Source organism: Balaenoptera acutorostrata, chromosome 2 (genome assembly GCF_949987535.1).
Source record: "Balaenoptera acutorostrata chromosome 2, mBalAcu1.1, whole genome shotgun sequence".
NCBI lineage: Eukaryota > Metazoa > Chordata > Mammalia > Artiodactyla > Balaenopteridae > Balaenoptera > Balaenoptera acutorostrata.
Genome location: NC_080065.1, coordinates 96640897 through 96663412, shown reverse-complemented (window position 1 = coordinate 96663412; position 22516 = coordinate 96640897). Strand labels below are relative to the sequence as shown.

General features: G+C 41.2%; 1 protein-coding gene across 3 annotated transcripts in view; it reads right to left on the bottom strand.

Annotated features, from left to right (window-relative positions):
* The window catches only part of NREP (neuronal regeneration related protein), a 31523-nt gene extending 10389 nt beyond the window's left edge, over positions 1-21134 (bottom strand). Inside the window, exons 1-3 of one of the 3 annotated variants that reach the window (XM_057540664.1) lie at positions 21116-21134; positions 18105-18146; positions 16732-16800 (exon numbers count right to left, since the gene is read on the bottom strand). In XM_057540664.1, coding sequence (XP_057396647.1) covers positions 16732-16734 — 3 coding nt within the window. In that variant the 5' untranslated portion in view covers positions 16735-16800; positions 18105-18146; positions 21116-21134. Of the gene's footprint in view, positions 1-16731; positions 16801-18104; positions 18147-18333; positions 18353-18518; positions 18626-21115 lie in introns of those variants that run through there. The other 2 variants (XM_057540663.1, XM_057540662.1) reach the window with 2 other exon arrangements.
* Positions 21135-22516: the final 1382 nt, after the last annotated feature.

Below are 22516 nucleotides of genomic sequence, written 5' to 3'. Positions count from 1 at the left end.
TCAGTTATTTGTGAAAATACAGAGGGGATGAAGTATTTTAATGTTTTAAATTGGACAACATGCAAAGGTTTTGCTTGAATTCGGGGGAAGGTTGAGGGTTTATGCTCATTGAATATGTTAGTCAATGCGTCTTTTTCTATAATGCTACATTTATCTCATTGATGACTGTTTAGAAACAACAGAACATGAAGAATCATGTTGGTTTAAATACACTAATCATGATAGATATGTATTTAGATATCCACGAGCAATTCTTAGTTAAAACCAATTTTTTTGCTTTCAAGTATACTGAATATATTTTAACCCACTAATATAGTTTTATGGAGAAAAGGTACTATTTCTTCCTGATTCCCTTAAATGTATTTGATGGTTGGGCACTTAAGTTTCAACTGTCTATCACTGCATACAAGTTTAGAAGAAAATGCTCATGGTTTTTGCCTTTTGTAATCTTTATTTCCTTCTTTCTTTCCAGGCTTGTTTTATTCTCAGGGCAATGCACAGTGAAAACTAACTTCATTTTTTAAAGTCTATAAGACAATTAGCTTGCAATGATTATTGCCAAATTAGAATTTGTTCAAATTAGAAAAATAAAATGTGGAGGAATCAGGGACCACTCAGGCAAGGTACCCCGGCCCCTCAAAATGCCAACTAGATTATCATTCAAATTCGTTTTTTCTAACCTCTCAAGCTTTTCATGGCAAAACTTGCTATTTATTTTCCAACAGTATAGTCCACATACAGCATCAATCTAATTGACATGTTTCCTATCACTTCTACCATACTGCATGTAAATTTTGAACTATATCTATTTATTACCTGTTTCTAAATTCATATTTCCCTCTGCTCATTTACTGTCTTTATCAATATTTCTTTGGGGAGACTGTTATATGAGAAAAATCTTCAAAGCAGGGTCATGGCTTTATTCGGAGCCTAAATATACCACAGACATATATGCTGCTTACTTCACTGGTTAACGTAACTTCTCAGAAACCTGCTATGAAGATGTTGCATGGCTTGCTTGTTAATGACCGTAATTATAATATTATTTTCTACCCTTGGTGGGATTCTATGTGCTTAAACAATGGCCTTTTTATGATTTACCAAGGATAGGATTGCCCACCCCAGCAATTAGGAGAGGGAACTAGAGCAGCAGATGTCCAACCTGCATAATTAATTCTTTGAGCAGCAAAGGAGTATATTTTATCATCTCTCTGCCAACGTGTGTGTGTGTGTGCGTGCACACATGTGTGTGCGTGTGGATCCATGTTCTATTCTGCCTAATTGGCTGGGAGGTTGTGAAACCCAGTACTGTAATACAAGGAGAATTTATGTGCACATACATGATCTTCATTTCTGCAAATAGCCTTTGAAGTGGTGCTATTAAGAATCTCCCTCAAAAGCCAGTCTTCTCCCAGGTGTTACTGGTCATGTGAGAGGGCAGAATGTAAACCGAAACCATCAATGAGTTACAAGGTCATTTTCTCTGAACAGCATTACATCAAAGATTAGGTGGTGCCAAAAGATGATGCACTGAGCTGCCTCTCTAGAGACCTACTCTTAGAGATCTGCCTAAGCCTGTGAATGCTGCTTGGAGATGGAGTACACAGTGGGGGAAATGACCTGCAATTAGAAGACCAAAAGATAAATATGCAGAACACTGGGTCATTCAGATAGTGTACGTCACCTCTGCAGATTCTGGAAAGTAAAATAAAAGTGTTAGTTGGTCCCCAAGTTGGCCAACATTCTGGTTCGAGAACTAAGTGAAACATGCAGCGACCTAACTTAAATACACACACACACACACACACACAGAGAGAGAGAGAGAGGAGCTGGCTGTGGTAACAATGGGTAATCACAGAGAAAGCCTTACAAACACCTGACTGTTGCACTCAACCACAAATGCCCTCCTGCTGGAAAGGAAGGCATGGCCTTTTAGGGCACTGCTGTATTACAACACCTGCTGACACTCCCGGTTTTTCCACGGCCTGGTAAGTTCTTAATCTGTAGAAATAAGGGTGGGAGAGACAACCGTGGTTCATAGCTCACAAACTGGTTAAGCCCACGGGCATTAACTTTGCTTTGGGTGCATATGTTTACTATGGGCACAGAAAATGTCCACATTTTATTACTATTATGCAGCAGATTACGTTACTGCCCGTGATTACAGGTCAGGCAGGCAAAGGATTCATATCTCTTTACTTTGTGAGTTGGGGTGTTTGAAACAAGCTGTGTAGAGTTTAATAGTGGAATCCTCTAGCTTCCCTCTGCTGGTTGTGAAGCCATCTTGAGAGGCCACTGATGAATATGTGGGAGCCTGACAGCTGTGGAATTTCATTTCTAGATTTCAACTAGGCAGAGAAAGGAAAAGGAAGTCTCCTCACTGGCAACAAAATGAAAGTGTTTACATGTGAAATTAATCGTCAGCACAAAGAGCTTTCACAGTCACTCTGTTCCACAATATAATATTCTGCTTGTTTGGCTGCTGAGTCTTTTAAAATTTGATTTCTAAGAATAAGAACAAAGACTTAGAGAAGCAAGGAATCAAGTCAAGAGCAAGCCACAAAAGGTTAACAACATTACCCAACTCTGCTTTGTCACCCCTCTTTGAAACCATGCGTTATGTGAGTTTGGGGGGTTTGGATGGCGTGTGGTTCAAGGCAGGGGTGAAGCAGTAGCTGTCGAACTCAGTGTGCTGAACCCGAGGTCAGTTGCAAACGTTTGTATTGTGCAAACTCCTCTCATCCCAGCCTCATTCCTTTCCAACAGGAACATGCTTAACACAAAGCCATCCACCTAAAGGCTCCATAAATCCAAAAAAGGGAGTTACTGATCGAGGAATTCTCAGATTTCTGCCAAGGCACCCTCCCCTGGGCTGGAGGTCAGCCTGGTACAGTAATCAGAGCCAAACTGTGCACTGGACTCAGGGAATTAAGTTCAACACTTCAAATCTAGACTTTTAATGGGTGATTTTTCTTTTCAGTGATGAAGACAAAACAAAGTACAAAAAGCTGATAACAGCCCAAAGTAAACCAGGAGAAAAAGTACAAGAAGAAAGCTTGGAAACAAATCTCATAAGGGATATCTAAGAAGAGATTTTCTTAACGAAGGGAAAAAATAAAGCAGCTTTTAAAAACTCTAGGTTGATTAAGCAGTTCGTGAGTGAACAATAAGAAAGTGCAGGCCACAAAACAAGACATTTGCTCTTTTCAGCAGAAAAAAAAATACTGGCCTTTGTTAATTAGCAAGAAAAAAAAGGCCCCTCAGGCATTTAAGCACGGCATAAGCTTCTCCTTGCCCCATGACCTCAACAAATATGTTAATAAAATCTTTTACCTCCCTGGAGTGGAACCAGAATAAATATTTACTTAACACATCTGAGCTCTAAGTCTGGACCACCTTATTCCCTTATATAAATTGGTTTTCATTTGTAACCAAGAAATCAGAAACACCACATCTTGCAATGTTTCTCCTACTTTTAAGGTGAAAGAAAAGAAGAAAGAGGGAAGGATGAAAGGGAATGAAGGGGGGAGAAGAGAGGAAGAAAGAGAGAGAGCAAAAGACTGAAAAACAGAAAAACAAAGGAAGGAAGGAAGGAAAGAAAGAAAGAAAACCATATTGGGCCCCAGTGCACCAAACTGCACTTATGAATTTTTGAACTGTATTCTCTGCCACAAATGAGAGTCATGCTGTTGATATGCTTTCCAATACTAGACATCTGGAATTAGCAGGACTTTTTCCAAGCACATTCCAAGGTTAATAGGAAACATCTAGACTTGCTTTTATTAGCTGGTTTGAATAATTTTAGGTATGCTGGGTTTCAAATAACTAAAAGAAGTCTGATTTCTACTCACCAAGAATACTGATTTTTCTTTCCTGTTGTCCTGAAGTTACTGCACTATCCACTAAAATCTTATAAAACTTTTCACCAACAACATGGAAGAATAAGTCCTGAAAACTCAGACTTCTTTCGCTAAAGCCCTCAATCAAAGGCTAGTGAAACAGGTATTTATTTATCTGGACATAAGGATTTGGGGTTTTTCTTGATCTGGATGAATGATGAGATAGCCAGTTGCTTTTGACGAGCTTGTGGACATTTCAAAGCATTCCTACTGATGACATGAGCAAGACTGACTTTTCCAGAAAGTGTGTATTTTCTCCCAAAGTGCTCATTCCGAAAGAAGTTATTCTCGCTTTCCATCAATGCACCCTCTTCTGCTGGCAGCTGCAAACCGCTCAGCATTTAGCAAAAGTCATTTCACAGTTCAGTGCTTGTCTTGTACCGTCTTGGTCATTCAAAGACTGATAACTCTTCAACAGCAAACAGCATCATAACAGATCACCAAATTTGGAGGGAAAATGGTTTCTGTTGTGGAGAGGGTGTAATTAAAATTGGTTTAAATCAGAGGCTAGTTGATTATCTTATAAGAAGATTGGCTTTAAAAAGGGGGAAAATATAGCCAGATCCATATCTGCATGCTATAAGTGTTTAGGTCACAAACAGGGCACTAAGAGGCTTCCAGTAACCTGTCCTCTATGAAAACTGGCAAAAAACTAAAAGTACAAGAGGAATAGAATTAAGGTTAGGATGGATGTGCCCCTGTACACCATCTGGATTTGCAGCCCCACTGAGTACAGCTTGGTCTGATTCAGTAGAAGTCTTCTCCCTGACAAAGGCTCAGTCAGGCAGTACCATGGGAAGCAGAGAAGACCTATGGGGGCGGCCACCAACGCAAATCGACAAGGTGTTTCGGTACTGGGAGTCACCCAACAACTACCTCAAGAGTTGTGAAGATAACTGCAAAAGGAATGCCAAATTAGGAGGCTAAATTTCCTGGGAAAGGGATCACATATTCCAATTAATGCGAAAAAGACAGCTTTGGAAACTCAGAACTTCATTCCGAGTCCTGACTGCATTCTGCGACAACAGAATACATTGACATTGACATCTTTTGGGCTTTTCCCCCTCAGTCCTTCTTCGATTGCAAACCAATCAGCAAAACTATACTACTCCAAAGGAAGAGAGCTGTGAGCGATGCATGAGAGTTGTTGGAACCCACACGGGCAGAGTATGTACATTTGGGGACCCACAGTTTTCCATGGCAATGCATACTAGGGTTCATTACAATTTCTTTTTTTAATTTTAGGCATGTTTTCCAGGTACACTCATTTAATCCTCAGGGTGCTGTTGCAAGGACGAAGTGCATCAATACCTGTAAAGCCATGGCAACAGGGTCCAGCACACAAGGGCTAAGTGGATCTGGGGTAGCTGTTATTACCATCATCCTCACAGTTTGACAGATGAGAATGCTGATGGGGAGCAGTGAGGGAGCCTGCCCAAGATCACATACCCAAGAAACGGAGAAGACAGGATGCAAACCCAGCCTCTCTTCTCAGAGAACACGGTCTCTCAATATCCATCTTCTCTGCTATTTCCCCAGAGCCACCTGCAGTGGCATCATGAGGCCCCTGAGAGCTGGGGCCTGTTTTCAACCCCCAAGTAGGTGCTGCGCATCTCCATTTAGTGCCCTTGTGATGAAATTTAGATAGATTTCTGACACCTACTATCAAGAGTAGTTTTCTCAGAAATATTTGTTGCTCTGCCAGCTGTGTTTCTGATAAATAGCTGCCCTCGAAAGTAACTTACCTAAAAAAATCAGCACTGTCTGAGGGCACAGAGGGTGTGCTCGTCCACGTGTCACTACAGTAGTTGGGGAAAGACTACTCTTAGAGCAGCAGCTCTCGCTTGGCTACGTGAGGACTGCGGATCTAATTAAACCCAAGCAACACTCGTCACCACAGTTTTGTCTTTTTTCAATTTTCCCTGGAAGGAAATGTTCAGCACAATACAAATATCTAGCAAACACTGCAGCTAATTACAAAGGGCATTTGCTGAGAAACCAAATTGTTTCCATATGACCCCTAAATGAACTCTCAAACGACTTCTTCTCTGATGGCCTAGTAACGGACAGTCTAACTCAGAATATTTTTCTTTCATCAGATGCCTTTGAAATCATGTTCACTGTTAACTTCGCTTTTCAAAATTTCAATTTCAGAACAAACTGTTTAGTCAAAGGAGAATTAAACTCTTATCTTTACCAATGATATGAAGATATACAAACCATACACTACATATAAAGTAATCCTAGTTGAAGAGGAAGAAAATAAACACTTATTAGACCAGAGAGGCAGTGTGGAAGCTATTAAGAATGGTAATTCAGAAGGAAAAAAAAATTTAACCCTATTCCACTTGGAAACTTTTAATTAATGTAGTAGAAATGCAGTCAGTACTAAAGACAGAAAAATGGAAAAATAGAGATCAGGGAACAAGCCAATTATTAGTTATTACTATCATGAAGGTAACAAATAGAAAATAACAAGGAAAGTAGTATCTGATACTCAGACTACAGGTAGAGTACTGTATTCAATCAGTCAAAGACATAGTGCCCCTCTGGGTTTGTCTGAACAACATAAGAATACTGATCAATTTGGTAAAAATTCACATTAACTATCAGATGAATTGTTTACATGATGCCAAAAAAACAAATTTAATTGAACTTCTGATTGAATTGATTGTGACAGTGTAGACAGTTAATCCTGTAAAAGAAAATTAAAGTTTCAAAAGGAGTCCTCATGAAAAAAAAAAAGCATAGGCTTAATGAAGATGAAATGAAAAGATATGGAGACTTGACTCCCAGACCTTGATAACAAGATCAGAACAATTTAAGATTCTATTATCAAGAAGTGAACAAAATATCCAAAGGCCAGAGGCATTCCGTGATGTATAATTAGACCTAAGTCTCCACAGGGCACCATGAAATGGAGCCTTAGTTGCGGTCCAGAGCATCTAGGCTTTGGAAACAGTCAAATCCAGGTGACTAAGGATCAAAATTACAAAGATGAGAAGGGCTCCAAGAAGACGTGGGCAGAATTTTTGATGCTCTATTAACTGAATTGGTTGACTAGATACATTAATTGATTATCCAATCAATAAATCAAGAAATAGTTACCAAGTACTTACTTTCTGTGAAACATTTAATATTTAGTAGGTAGCTTTCAGTTCTAGAGAATGAACATATTATCAAAGAAAATGTCCCATTAGCTTGGGCTGGAAGTGCCAAAGTAGCAAAGAAAACCCTTTTTTTTTTTTTTTCAAAAAAGTTTTTTAGAGCTAAGCCACCAAATCCTGGACATCTATTCAGGAAAGGAGAGGGCTAGTTAATGAATTCATCTTTTCAAATTCTAATTCTCTTAGCCATGCAACCACAGAAAGTACATGAGATCGCATCTTTCAAACAGTGGGTCCGTTCCCTGCCCAGTATTCATTCTCTCAGCCAGTGTTAACTGAGTCCCTACAACGCAGCAGGCACTAGGCTAAATGTTCAACCATGTGCTGCCAAACCCACATGGCACAACAGCGCACGCAGGTTCAGCAACCGCCTGGCGAAGGTGCACGAGGACAGACTCTCCCCTCATGGTCTCAATAAGCCTTTTGGTAACTTTCACTATGACGACAATGAAGGACATGAAACAGTCCTTCTTAGTAAAGTACTTGATAACAATCCCTCACTTGGGTCATGTTTAAAAGTATCTTAGTCAGTAACTTTTTTTTCATCTAACTACAGACGCTAGTTTTTCCTTGACAGTTCTGAATGCTGGCTGCCAAACACGCAGTATCTTCTCCTAATTTCTACTCTTCCCTGTCCAAGGATGGGTTCTATATCCGACACTGACTTTATCCAATAAAAGTGACCTCAAAATGCCTGGACCCATTTTAAACACAACTTTTGTAGAGTTCTCCCTGTTCAGCCACTGGACTGCAGTATTTTTCCCTGCTGGAATTGTATCAAACACAATTCAGACAGGAAGGCTGTTACCTGCCCCAGTAATCAAAGGACACTGGTGTGTGATGGTGATCTGAGTAAGGGCTGGAGTGGAGAAGGGAGAAGAGCTAGAACCGAGCAACCACACCAAAACTTCTGTGCACGTTATGAATCTCCCTCTTGTTTTAATTGCCTGTTGGTATGAGCCTCTGGCTCATATTTTCACTGGCAACAACTATTCAGCCATTCTCCCTTTCTTTCCAATCAAGGGCTCTGGTTCCCAATCTCAGCTTAAAAGGGGCAAAGAGACCTTCCTTTCATCGAGCACATGCTCTTAAATATCTTCTCCTTCTCCTTTTCAAACACGAATTACGTTTGTATTTTAGTCTACGAGTGAGGATAAACAAGCATAGTGTAAAATCAAGGGTTTAAAAATACTTCCAGCTAGATAATCCTAACACTTTTCAGGCACAAAGCTTAGACTGGAAACCATTCTAAGGTAATAAGAGGCAGTCATTTCATTTATGAAGATTTCATTACCTTATGAAACCAGAGCGGATGATGCTCTACCGTCATGAATGCCTTAGTCAGACTGCTGAGAGGCAAACTGGGACCACTGGCGAAACGCCACTGATAACCCAGAGCACAACGGCACCCCACAGCCAGTGTTCTGGGTGGATGTGTGACTCCACCCTAAAGATGAGAGTCCTCTTCCAGCAGACCACACTGAACCAACCTTCTGGACACTCTCAGGGCCTCTTCTGTCTAAAGAAGTGTAGAAGAAGGGAGCATAGAACTACAGAGCTGGTTTTGTATTGTGCTTAGACTTCACTTAACTCTCCCCTTTTACCTCCCTAACGAACACTGAGCCTTCTTTATTCAGTGAGAGGGGTTTTCAGCAGCAAATTCATCACCTGTCCATGGTGATCTCATTTCCTGGGTCATACATTCTACAGTCTGCACTGTCACGACCCTGCAAAGTGTTGGGCTATTACTAGTTGTAAATCTCAAGGTGAACCACCCGGTTCTGCCCAGAAATAACAGATCTCCATGTATCCCTGAGGTCTGACTCATTCATTTATTCCATAGACATTTATTGATTACTAAGAATGTGCCAGTTCCTACACAGGTACTGGAGCAATTGTCAGACTGGTTCATGGAGGTGCAATCTATTCTAAGGTCCATGAAGGTTAGGGGTTCCTTCTACTTTGTAGGAAAAGAGTGCCAATCAACTTCACCAGCTGTTCTAGAGTTCCCTCTCAATGACGAAACTTTCCCACATCTGAACTCACCATCCTGGTAGAGGAAAAGGAAAAAAATGAGGCATCACAGCCTCAACTGCTATCATAAAAAGAGGCCTGATGTTCACTTACTAGCGGTCAGTGTTCTTGTTTCAAGTTTACAATCTTGGAGGGTAGAAAAGCATGCAGAAAGAAGCCAGCTACAAGTAGACTGTTGTGTGATGAGTGTACAGAGGAGCATGAGATCATTCCTGCTGGATGTCCTGGGGTGAGTTTCATGGAGGAGTTGTCATTTAAATTCAGTCTGGAAGAAGAGCTTTATTTTGTCAGGAGGGGCATTCTTTCTAGGACTGAGTAAGCAAAGGCACAGAGGGAGGGTCTCCTGGGGCATGTTCAGAATAACAAGTGGCCTGGTCCCTCTAAGAAAATATATGCTATAGTAGCTAGAAATAAAAGATGAGTTCACAGAGTTCCTGGCATGGCTGCCCAGCCACAGAAATTAAACTTATGAAGGCTTAAACACCGAAGTTGAAAAAAAATACTTGAAGGTATGAGGTGGGAGTAGGCTTAAGGAATTCAAGGAATAGTGCTTACCTATGTCACTTACTGAGAGACTTAGGGGATGAGTCCAACCTCATCTGAAGGGGCCAAAGGAGCTGGTAAAATCATTTCATATTGAAAACCTTGCAGCTGATGCCTTCTGAGTCTGTGCTGTTTCCAGAAGAGATTCCAGAAAAATCCTTCTTGGTCTTGGCTTTCCCCAACTTTTGTGTATCATGTGACAAGATTCCCTTATGATGGTCACTAGACTACTGACTAAATTAGTAACAGCCTGTAGGCCTCAAATTGTAAACAATTTTATTATGGTGATGTAAGTGTTGGCTTGAACTTTGAATACGTACGTCTGGCTAATCAGGAAGAAGTAGAGAGAGAGAACCAGCTGGGTGCGTGTGGCTGCAACTGATTAGCACATGGCTACACCCAGTCAGCCTCACAGAAGGGACGCATGGGGCCTCCTTTCATGCAGCTGGCACGGCAGCAACACCCTCTCTGGCCAAGTGGACACTGACGAACCCGCCGGCATTTACCAGTGGAAGTGCTGCCACCTTCTCCCAAGAAAGAGGTTAAGCGTGTGCTCCCTTCCCAATTCCTTCCAGCTAGGGACCTTCTTTCCTTTCCACCACTCCACCCTGACCCAAAGAGAGTGAGAGGCAGCAGTAAATTAGGCTTACAATCAATCAGAAGGTGTATGTGAGTGTGTGTGCTCTTTTCTGTTGGGCACAATCAAAATGCAAAGAACCTGAGACAGGCTGGAACCTGAGTGAGAGCCTCGGGCCATCTCCAAGATGCCCGCTCAGTGGCTTCCTCTGGCTCAGCACATCAAGTCCTCAACTTCTAGGTCGAGTGTGTGAGGTCTGTCTTTGAGAGCAAAGAGGCCCTAAACAGGGAGGAGGACATTCCCTACTGTAGTAAAAATGCATTATGCTCACTCCTGTAAGCATACTTTTCTTTTATGAGAAATATGCTTTTCTCTCAACTAAATCTACCGGAATATTCTTAATTCTTCATTCACTCAATATTTATTAAGGATTGATGCTAAGCCCTAAAAATCTTAAGAAGGCATAGTACCTGCTCTCAAGGACCTTCTAGGTTTCAAATTTTGTGCTGACTCCAATCAGTTGTTAACAGAACAAGATTGTGAGGATTTGGAAATCATATTCAGGGTGAATAATAATAATAAGCGTCAAGACACCGATTAGCAATGTCTGCCACAGGTATATAGCAGGGTCAGTGGTGGCACACATGCCATACGTTTGTCATCTCTGGGTCTAGCTGAATTTCTACCTCCTTAAAAGAAAGTTTTCAAAAAAAAAAAAAAAAGTTTTCGCCTATAATCCCCAGTCCCCAATAATACCACTCTTCTGCATCTTACAATTCAGCACTAGATTATATTGCAAGACAATGTTTAAGTTTGTCATGCATATTAGTCTTCTTGCCACAACTCAAATATAAATCCACTGAGGGCACTGGCCAACTGTGCACTTTCCATAATGTAAAGAACTAAGCACAAAGAAAATGCTCAAAAAAAAAAAAAAAAAAAACTTGTTCAGCTGGCACAGGAATATATACATAACCCTACTGCTAACTCTTCTCATTTTCTTCAGTACTTTCAGACATGGCATCTTTGTTTTCTTGGGACCATTTTCATAATATCACAGAATGAGATTATACTGGAAATAAGTAAAGGCTTTAAAGTTCCAATACTGGGAGCAAAGGTCCTCCTGGATCCCAGAGGGGATTTTTAGGACTGCAGGAAAAGCTGCTGTGAGTTTTGAGTACCACAGCTGGATCAAACCTAGAGAGCTAGCATCGTACCAGGTTGTTCAGAGTGTGGCTCTAAACGCTGGTAAAGGTGAGCAATTGCAAGCCATTCTTTTTTGGCAAGTGGCTTTATGGCTTAATCACAATTTTCTTCTCCTGTTAATAAATAATGGATGATTTCCCTGGTGGTGCAGTGGTTAAGAATCTGCCTGCTAATGCAGGAGACACGGGTTCAAGCCCCAGTCTGGGAAGATCCCACATGCCACGGAGCAACTAAGCCCATGCACCACAACTACTGAGCCTGCGCTCTAGAGCCCACGAGCCACAACTACTGAGCCTGCGTGCCACAACTCCTGAAGCCGGTGTGCCTAGAGTCCATGCTCCGCAACAAGAGAAGCCACTGCAGTGAGAAGCCCGTGCACTGCAACTAGAGAAAGCCCGTGTGCAGCAACGAAGACCCAACGCGGCCAAAAAAATAAAATAAAATAAATTTATTTAAAAAAAAATCAATATGCCATTGAGGTACATTAAAAAAAAAAGGAAAATAATTTGCTGTGGAAACTAAAATTACACTCACTTCAACTTCCTAGCTCTTCAGAAGAATGGAAGGATACAAATTACTTCTAGTCCACCAAAACTGAACAAGATTAAGTCATTAAGGATGAATTTTTTGAAAGTCCAACTTAATAGATATTAGCATGTATAGACCAAATATTTACTGGGCTTCTAACATATATTTAATACTTTATTAAGCACTGTATATGAAGTTTATAAACCCTCTGGGAGCCTATAATTTAGCTGGTCAGTGAAAGAAATGTATGTGATCCAACTAACAAATAATGCAGGAGAGTATAATCTAGTGTTACACTAGGTTAATACCATGTCATTGCTACTAATAACTGAATTGATATTTAGAATTTAGTTGAGAGCCATGTTAATGCTTAAGTCCCAAACCATTAGAGCTGCTAATACTGTCATGCGCTAATAGATCAGTTTCAGGATCACTGCTGTTTTTTAAACCACTGAGATGAGAGATTCTTGAAGCTGTCCTTAGGTGCAAAATATGTCCAGAAATACCCACTTCAGATAAATTTAGAACCAATATGTAATATTTTTAGTAACCATAATTTCTACAGCTGTGGGCTGAGATTTATGGTTAACCTGTTTTCCAGTACAAAGAAAGGAGTGGTTTAAAATTAGAATTTTTTAAATATATCTTGATCAACTAAGATGACACAGTCCATGTACATGTAATATATTTTCTGGTATATTCAAATTGGATTTGCTGGTAAGATTTCCTTATTGCTAGTCTTTTCCTGTATAACAAAGGAATTATTCAGATAATTCAGGCAAATCCCTCCCACTCCTACCTCACTCCAGCAACATTTTGAATAGCCAAGATGAATCAGACAAAAATCAACTTTTTTTTTTGTTTTAAGCATAATTATTCAGATAATTATCTCAACCCTCCATTTCACTTTGGTTGTGAGAATAAGGCCTTAAAAGACTTTCCAGCCAGAAAAAGCATTTAAAAAAATATGTGCAAGAGCAAGGAGGCCACAGTACTTCACTCCAAGGCTCCCAGTCGGTCCAATGTAAGTGAACACGATGTATAAGACTCATAATCTGGAGGTTACTCATTTGGCTTAGTAAAGTATTCATATTTTAGAAGTGTATTTTTTGATTTTAAAGTATTCATCTTAGGGTTTAAAATAAAGTGAATTCCTTCAGTGTATTTATGAAGATCTGATTTACATGCCAATTTTTAAGAATTGCATCAGGTTAAAATAGAAGAAACAAACAAAAGAAAATAGAATGGTGCTTTAAATAACTGTTTATTCCAGGATTTCTGCTTAAATATCTTCTCCTGCCTGAAATATCTATTTAGTTCAAGAGGAAGCAGGACTGGGGCTAAACCCAGATAGACCATCCCTACTGTCCTCATTCCCCAAACAATTCCCAATTCTCCCCTCACAGTGTGCTAGAAGGCCTGGTGAAAGAGAAGATAGTACCATCTAAAATTACCCTCCTAGGTACTTTTCAGCATCTCCACAATCAAGAATCACTAAGCAACTTGTAAATTTACATTCCAAAACCCAATGGCACAGCTACCAACAGGACCTCATCCCTCCGCAATCTTTGTCTTTTTCTTTAAACAAGGAAACCTTATGTTAATGGAGAGATTATTGAAAGAGTCTCCTTGTAAGCCCATGAATGCCACTTCACAGACTGTACAGAAAGCAGAGCTCTATGAACGGTACAATGGAGTCAACTCATCTTTTTGAAAAGCTCAGCATCGGTCTTAGAGAGAATCTAAAATTGTTCCAATTCCTAGGTGTCTGTTAAAACATAAGGAGCCCATGCTTATGCCACTGTGAATCCATGGTACATCCATACTTGGAGGCAAGTATACAGCACAGAGAGTAGTCATGTTGAAAATAAGGACTTACTCTTGACATTGAATTAAATAATTTAGTTTTTCAAACTATTCAATAAGACCCATCTGCTCATGCTGAAGTATTTTCTTCTCAGTGATGTACCTGAAGCAAGTACCTTTCAAATAAAACAGCTAAGTAAAAACCAAGAACCCATATAAAATATAATCTTAGAAATTAAATTTAACAAAAAGCCAAATATAAATTAAAGAAATGCTGAAGATTTCTGCAGACTCACAATATCTTGTTAATTGCAAAGAAGGGGGTGGGGGGGGACTAGAAAAAGGTATGTTTACTAGAAAACTGAAAAAGCTAAGGGGTGAGTTATTAAAAAAAACATTCTAGAAAACTAAGATAAGGCAAACCACACTCAAAATTAAAACTTTTAACAGTCCTCCTAAAACGCACAACCCCAGATGAACTGTAGTCTATGTAAATGGTGCCCCCTGGAGTTGTGCCCAAAGGGTCCCCTACACAGAATACAATGTGATTAATGCCTTGTAGTGTTAACAAAGCAGTTGTATTTTTTTGATAATGCAAAAGGCACACTAGTATTCTTTAGTGCCTTCAAATTATCGTTGTGAAACATCACTTTAGGGTATGTCAAATGTCTAAATATTGAATCACTCTGTTTTGAATTCTGGAGTCTACTAGTTAATTTCTCACTCTGGAATGAGCTGATTATAAATTTGTATTTGGAATAAGCCCCTTACTAAGCAGGTCAAATACACTGAAATTAGATCCTCTTTAATGTTTTAAATTATGCAAATGGAAATACACATTTAACAGAAAAGGCATGTTTGTATATTTCCTAGAGGTGGCCAGGTGTTAACTCTATTGCTTCCCTAGCACTAGTTTCTACTGTAGACGGGCCAAGTCTTTAAAAAGCCAGTTACAGAGATCAGCAAAGTAATTCATTTTAATCAAGGAAAGAAAATAACTTCATTTTTCCAAAAAGGACAAAAGGAGGTATAAGACCTCTCTAATATCAGTTTAAAAAAAAACACAACCGAAACATTTTTTTTTTACATTAGAATGTGAAAAGACTTTGAAGACCTCAGACCTCCTGGAATAAGAGAATTGCTAGAAAGTTACTTGGAATCACCCACCGACAATAACTGTTCGTGGTTTCATTTCAGGCAATGGGCTTGTGCCAAAAGGGACTGACATCTTGATGAAAGGATCACCAAAAAGTTGTGAGAATTTTTCCATGACTCAAAATCCTTCCAAGAGCAACAAATTGTGATTTCTCATTCTGCCACCATACGTAAATGACAACTGTAAGAAACTGACAACATGTAGTAATAATTCGAATTTGCTCTTCGGCATGCAAATCGTTCCAACTTTTATTCTCAGCTTTGGCACACATGCTTGCCTTCCACAAAGCTCACTCCGCTCACTACTACGGAAACATGATATTTACTCTTTGAGCCTGATCTATAGGGCTAGTTTTGGCAGAGTCAGTGGTCAAATTGATGTTCAACCAAACTGGTCACCTGACATATCACAATACACATGAATCTTCATGGTCTACCTATGGTGACACAAAGGGTAAGGTTCTGGGATAAAGAGCTACAAGACAAGATGATGTGGCCAGTCATGGTAAAAGATAATTAAATAAACAAAAATACTTTGCAGCAGTTTATTTTATTACCATCCTAGAACTCTGTGACAATGGCTAGTTAGGAATTTAATATGGAGTTAGGAAACATTTGCACAAAACCTACTGATTAGTTTAATTTTCTGTTCATCCCTTTTGCCTTCTACCTTAAGTTCTTTAATTTGGTCATTATCAATCTACGTCCAAACAAGATCTATTTGATTAGGTGCTTTGACACCCACCTGTTGAAATGACAGGTGAGGCATACACAAAAAATAAGAGCTTACTTATTAACAGAATTCATTTAACTGCTTCTGATTCATTTTTCTCGTTGGAAGCTTATACTTGGATTGTTCTCAAAGAAAACATCAAGTACATCGGATTCAATTTTGATTCATTAAATTCCTCCCTCGTTTAAAGGAAAAAATGAAAACTAAATTTGGAAATCACACACTCTAAGTGGCAAAGAGGTGTTTTAAAGAGCATAAACATCTGCAGTAGGACATGCTGTACTTAAGTGAAAAGTTTCATGACATTTGTTCTTTTTTTCAGTTCAACTTTATTTCCATAGAGGAAATTTTTCAAAGACAATTAATACACTTATTCAACTGTTTTTAATGTGTATTTCATCTCTTTAATCAGTCATCAAACACTTAACTGCCTCCTCTGTGGATCATAATGCTTATCAGAAATAGTTACACTTTCATTTAGAGGATAACATGCTTATCTTCTAAAACTGAGCAGATATCTCTCATAAATGAAGTTATAACTCAACAACAACAAAAAAACACTAATTATGTTTGAGATACAATAGACAGTGTATTAATATAAAAGTCCATGCTCTATGTATATAATGCTTTCAAAGACAGCAGACCCTATAGCTGTTGGATTAGCTGGACACAGACTCCTACTTTTGGGGATAAGTTCTGGCTATCTCTAATAGAAGAGTCATTGCTTTGTTTGAGCCCTACTGCTGCCACCTCTTCCACGCATGTCACAACATATCACTCTTCTTAAAGAACAGAATGGTTTCTGTTGTTGGAGTTAAATAAATCGTCACTTCTGAAAGAGGAATTTCAGTTTTCTATTCAAAACGATTGAAAATCAAAGACCTAATCCCTAATTCACCACATCCAATTCATATAAATTGCTGTACTGCAAAGCTCCCCAGGCTACAGACAGAACCTTTGAAAGGTCAGATGGGGTAGGAACAATGGAGGGTTCAGGCAGGATGAAGGTGGGTGGTTGATATTTATATGGAATAAAGACTGATAAAAAGCAACTGAGAATCTCCTCTGATGACCAATGCTTACCATTTTGAGAATCCTTAACAGTCTTGGCCTTGCACCCTCCCTCTCTTCAGTCCAAGGAGACCAACCAACCTGCAAAATATGTTTAAATACAGTAGACAAATTGCCATACCACAGGTCAGCAAATGAGAAAGCCTGTTTAGAGGCTACAGACAAATAACCATTTTCTGTGGTTAAGCTAAGTTACATGCAAATTATTGTAACCACTGGGGCTTCTGAAAGAGCTTTTCAATCCGTCTGTAGGCTTAAATAGGGGACAAAGGAATCCCTGGTACCTAGCTTCCCAGAGTCCTGGGCTATTCTTAGTGTTGGGTTCATCTTTAAATTGCAGGAGTTCAAACTTAAAAGTAGAACCAAGTGATAAAAATAGATTGTTTTCTGGCTGCTCTTTGTTCCCAGACATACTACTGGCAGTATATTTGCAATCAAGACAGCAGAATAGGAATCAGCCTTCCACCGCGTAGTGTAATGCCTCAGAGTGGATATTTTTGGAAATGGCACTGCATTACATAACCTTCCGTGCTTAAAAAAAAAAAAAAAACTACACTGAGGGGGAAAAGTCAGGAATATACACCATTATGCCCTTCTCCCTAAACCAAATAAACATTAATGTACATGCTGCAGTGATTTTCCTCTCAACCTTTGTGTCATCAGAACACAGTTCTTTTGTTAACATAAGTTAAGACAAAAATTAAGATGAATGGAGAAACTAAAAGTTCTCTAACAGGGTATCTTAAGCTCTTCGAGTTTTCCTATAATGGTATTACAGATACATATAAATGCAAATCAGATTATTATCATCATCAAGCAAAAAGCAGTCAGTTATTTTTAAGCCCTCCCTCCCCTGAAGTTCAACTGCTTTATAAGAAAATGCAGAAAAAAAAGTGTTGCAAGATCGAATGCCTGGAAAGACCCCTGGAGGCGACAGCAGCTTTGGAAGAGTAATAAAGTCTAAGGATGGAGGGACACAAATTCATTTTATAAAAGGCGCGGGGGGGGGGCGCGGGGGGGAGGCTTGCATGCACCAAAGTGCATCTAATGAAAAGAAACAAAACAGTTCCTAACAATGCTTTATGAGCAAGAAGAACAAAAATTAACCACACCAACAAGCAAAAAACCCCACCCCTTCGCAAAAGAATTCTCCCTCTTAACTTGTGCATTTTTTTAAAAAAAAGCCCAAGTTAAATTCCAGCCTTAATGCAGTAGGACCCAAAATGCCAGAATTTCTCCAAGTACACGCTTCAGCTCTTTAAAATTAAGAGGGAAGAAGCATGAACTCTGCAGGGTTGAAGGGTCCAGCTAAGAGCAACGGCAAGAAATCGACACAAAAGAGAAAGCAGCGCTCCCGGCCGGGGATGGGAATGGCATATACTTACAGACAAAAGCCCCGCTCCCTGTTCACTCTCTCCTCTCTACACCTGAAACACAAATGTGGATGAAAAAGGGTATCATGCTAGAAAGACAGCTGGGGGATGGGGAGAGGGGGCAGGGGGAGGGAAAAGGGGTGGAGGAAGAGGAGGGAGGAGGGGGAAGGGAAACAAAACCCAAACCAGCTTCACTTCCAAGAAGTGCAGCCTTGGAAAAAGGAGGGGAAGGTCTCCCTGCCTCGCGCTCTCTCTCTCTCCAAGAGTGTGTGTCTCTTTCTCTAAGAGTCAGTTTCTTTCTCTCTCTCTCCCTCTCTCTGCTGCTAGTGTGCTAGTGAACAATGAGCTAATTCTGATGGGCTGGTGCGGCGCCAGCGCCCCAGCCTTGCTGCCACTGTGCTGCCGCGGCGGAGCCAGACTGCTTACTCGGCAGGAATCGGCGACTCGGGGCCCGGTCGGCGAGCGGCCAACGAGCGCGCGCCCCGGCCCTCGGCACCCCGGTGCCCCCACTGCGCTGGCCCGGGCCTGGGGGACAAAGGGGCCCGCAGACAGGCGCGCCACCCCGGCCCCGCCCCCCGCAGCGCGGCGCGCACTCACGCCGGCCCGGCCTCTGTCGCCCCGGCGGACTTCGCCTGGACGTGCGGTTGCTTTTCAGACAAATAAGGAGGCGGAGGAGGCGGTTTGGGGGCGAGCCAAGCGTGAAGGCGGCCAGGGCGCTGCATAGCCCGGCGGCTGGCCAAGGCCGCGGGGAGAGGCGGCGCGGCCCGTACTGTAATAATAAACCTGCAGCAGAGGGCATCTGAGGGAAAGAGGACGGCGACGGGCGGCAGCCGCCTTCCCTTTTATGTGCCTGTCCCGAGCGGAGCAGAAAATGGTGCCCGCGGCGGCGCGGAGCCACACAGACACACAAAGGGCCGGCGTTGCATGCGTTTGCGCACGACCCGGGTCTGCCCAGCCGAGGACGCGCGCCCCGCTCCCGGCCGCGAGGAAGCCCGCGGCCCGAGCACCCCAGCGGCCCTGTGGCTGCGCGCGCGCACACACGCAGGCACACACACACACACGCGTGCGTGCACACAGTCACACGCGTGCACAGGCAACAAGAGCTGAGCTCTGATGTGATCAGCACCCTCCCCAGGTGCTCCCTTCTCCTTCCCTGAAGGATTTAGTAGGTTCCCCACTCTCAGCCCCACTGAAATCGTACTTTTGAAAACTGGAGATTGCGTTTTAGAAGCGGTTCTTTGCATTTCTGATTTTTTAAAAAAACCTTATCTTTCTTATTTAAAATCTGACTGTCTTTTCACAGTAATGTAAAAGCTCAAAATTTTGCTACAGATTCGAACAAACTGGTTTTGTTGCCAACCAAACGGGATATAATTTTATGGTAATTGTCAGATGTTAGAGGACAAGATTATTTCCTAATTAAATTGCTTTGCCAAGAGAAAAAAGATATAAAGGATCATAATGTCTTTTAAATTTGCCATCAACATTTTACTTCTAATCACTGAAAGCAATGTTTTCCATTATAACAATCAAAAGGAAAGGGGGGGTGGACTTAGAAAACTAAGTTATTAAACATATATTTATAGAATGTCTTATTTTTTAGTCTTAAGTGTTTTTGAATACAGAAAAGCACACCTTAAAAAGCAATGTTTTACACTCAATTATAAAGACTAAATTCTCTGTAAGCTTATTGCCAGGACTATAGATGTCCTTGCACACTACCAAAGCAGCAAGTACTGATTAGGCTGCCTGTGGGTGCGATGTTTAAGGGGTCCACTAGGAGCTTCCCTGAATTAATCTAAAACATCACAGTCGTTTTCCTGCCAAAAAAACTTACCTTGGAACCATTACTAGGAACAAAGGGAAAAAACAAGTCTCAGTGAACTTCCCTAATGCCTTCAGGGCCAGTGTTCACCAGCCAGGAAAGTGATGGAAGGCAGGTCTGTGGAGTAAACGGGGCAGTGGGATACGGCAGAAGCCTGGGGGCTGCCTCTGCAGGTCTGAAGCCCCAGGAAGCTGGTAAAGGGTACCCCAACATTGAGATCTTGGGCATTCACCTCAGAGTCAGACTCGAAACCCAACAGGGCACTGCCACATGAACCAAAAATCTATCCCAGGAAAGTATGTTCAAAGTTACTTCTACAAGAAAACATTTCTACACACACACAAACACACACACAAACTGCCTTTAGTGTTTATGCAAAATTTACCTAAGAGGATGTCCTTTCAAAACACAGGGAAATTTGGAATTTATTAAACATTATTTTTTCTTCACGTGTAATCACAGACATCTAGGTGACACAGATTTTTTAAGTAATAAGAACACTGGGTCAGAATCATAATCTATTTACTGTGTTCCAGAAAACAGTTGCAAACCAACTATTCAAGAAACATTCTTGAGTCCCTCTGGGTGTAGGAGACTACACTAACCACTAGGGACCTAAATAGGACCACCCACCATGTCACCTCACTCAGGAAATGTAGCACTAGCTGTCTCAGGTGCTCCTGGCTGTCACGCTCCATCCCACTCCCATCTATCCTGCAGGTGACATGGTAGACCCACTCGCCTGAAATACTTTTTAACCACGGTACTTACTCCCTGCTCCATTACAGTACAAAGACCATACTTAGTCTTCCACTTAAAATTTGCCACAACGTAACCACAATCCAGCTTTCTAGCTTTATCATCCCATCTTTTTCCCATTCATGGTATATCAGTCCCTTGCATCCGTATGGTTCATATTCATCCCTAGGCCATTAACGGTCAGGAAACAAAGTCACACAAACACTGACTTAAACCAGAGTGCCTCAACCTCAGTAGTATTCTGATGTTTGGGGCCAGATGACTCTTTGATGGGGCCAAGGGGCCCAGTGGGGAGGGGATAGGGGGCTGTCCAGTTCATTGTAGGATGTTTAGCAGCATCTCTGGCCTCTACCAAGTGGATGCCTGTAGCAAGCCCTGGCTGTGCCAACCAAATATGTGTCCACACATTGTCAAATGTTCCTTGAAGGGGAAAACTTACCTCTGGTTGAGAATCACTGGCTTAAACAATCAGATCCATTCGTGAGAGGAAAGAGGTAGCCTCTCTTGAGCTATGTGGACCACATGCAGGAGGGACAGAGACCTGAACAAAACTGAGGTTTTCTTAGGAAAGAGGAAAAAGAAGAATGCAATGTCCTTATCTTGGACTTTACAGACTGGAGTGAGGGGGTAGGGAAACAATCAAAGCCAAAGTTACAGTGCACTGTGATAAGGACAGTTGTAGAGTTCTACACAAGGTACACTGTGAACACAAAGCCTCCTTTCTAAACCAGACCAGGGGTTCAAAGAAAGTTTCCTAAAGGAGGTGATGCTTAAACTGAATCTGTGAAGAATGAACAAAAGGCAGCAAATTGAAGAAGGGGGAAAGAGACATTCCAGCAGAGACGGGGGCAGATCATGAGCTAAGAAATTTGATTGCTGACTGGTGACAGCCAGGTGACAGAAGAACCCTGCGTCAGAAACTGACCGTTGTGTTCTATCCCTGACATGTATGCCAAAGAATAGTCCATCAGAGGACTTGGTCAAAAAGAGAAGATGTACTTTAGAAACAGGGTTTTCCTTCAATCTCTCTTAGATATCTGGTTCTCAAATATATCCAAATGTATGTTCCTGCAATTCTATTTGTTTTCAGCCTATGTCATTGCTTGAGGTAACAAGTTTCATGAGGTTGAATTCTAAGTGAAAGGCTGTGTATAAAATTGGTTAGAGCCAGGTCTATATGACCCTGGATAAGTTCTTTAGCCTTTTAGTCTGAGTTTCTTCATCTTTCGGTTGGGGTTTACGTTTTAACCCCAGAGTGCTGTATTAAGTGGAATTGCGTACCGTGTTTGGCCTTTAGTTAGCAGTACATACACAGTAGCTTTATAGAATACAATAGAAGTATTATCGGAAACTTTATAGAATAAAACTTATATGACATATATAGTTCCTCTCTGGTCAACCCAAACGATGTGTGGCTCCCTAGTAACTCTTGCCTGACTCTTGGGCCTTTTCACTTGCTGTTCCTGCTGCCACAATGCCTCTTTCCTCTTCTTCAATGTGTTAACTCTTGCTCATTTTTCACAAATTTGGGTTGTGTATCACCTCCTTTAGGAAACTTTCTTTGAAGCCCTGGTCTAATTTACAAAGGAGCCTTCATGCTTGCTGTGCACCCTGTGCAAAACTCCACAATTGTCCTTATCACACTGCCCTGTAACTTTGCCTTTATTTTTCTGTCTTCACCACTAGGCTGCAAATTCCATGAAGGAACAGACTGAAGACATGACTGGTTACCTGCCTGACACCCACTGTCTCTTTCCTCCTCCACATTCTTAGTGAAACCCTGATTTTGTCCTGGGCCCCATCTTTCCCCCATCCAGCCCATGATTCCAGGGAAGATGAC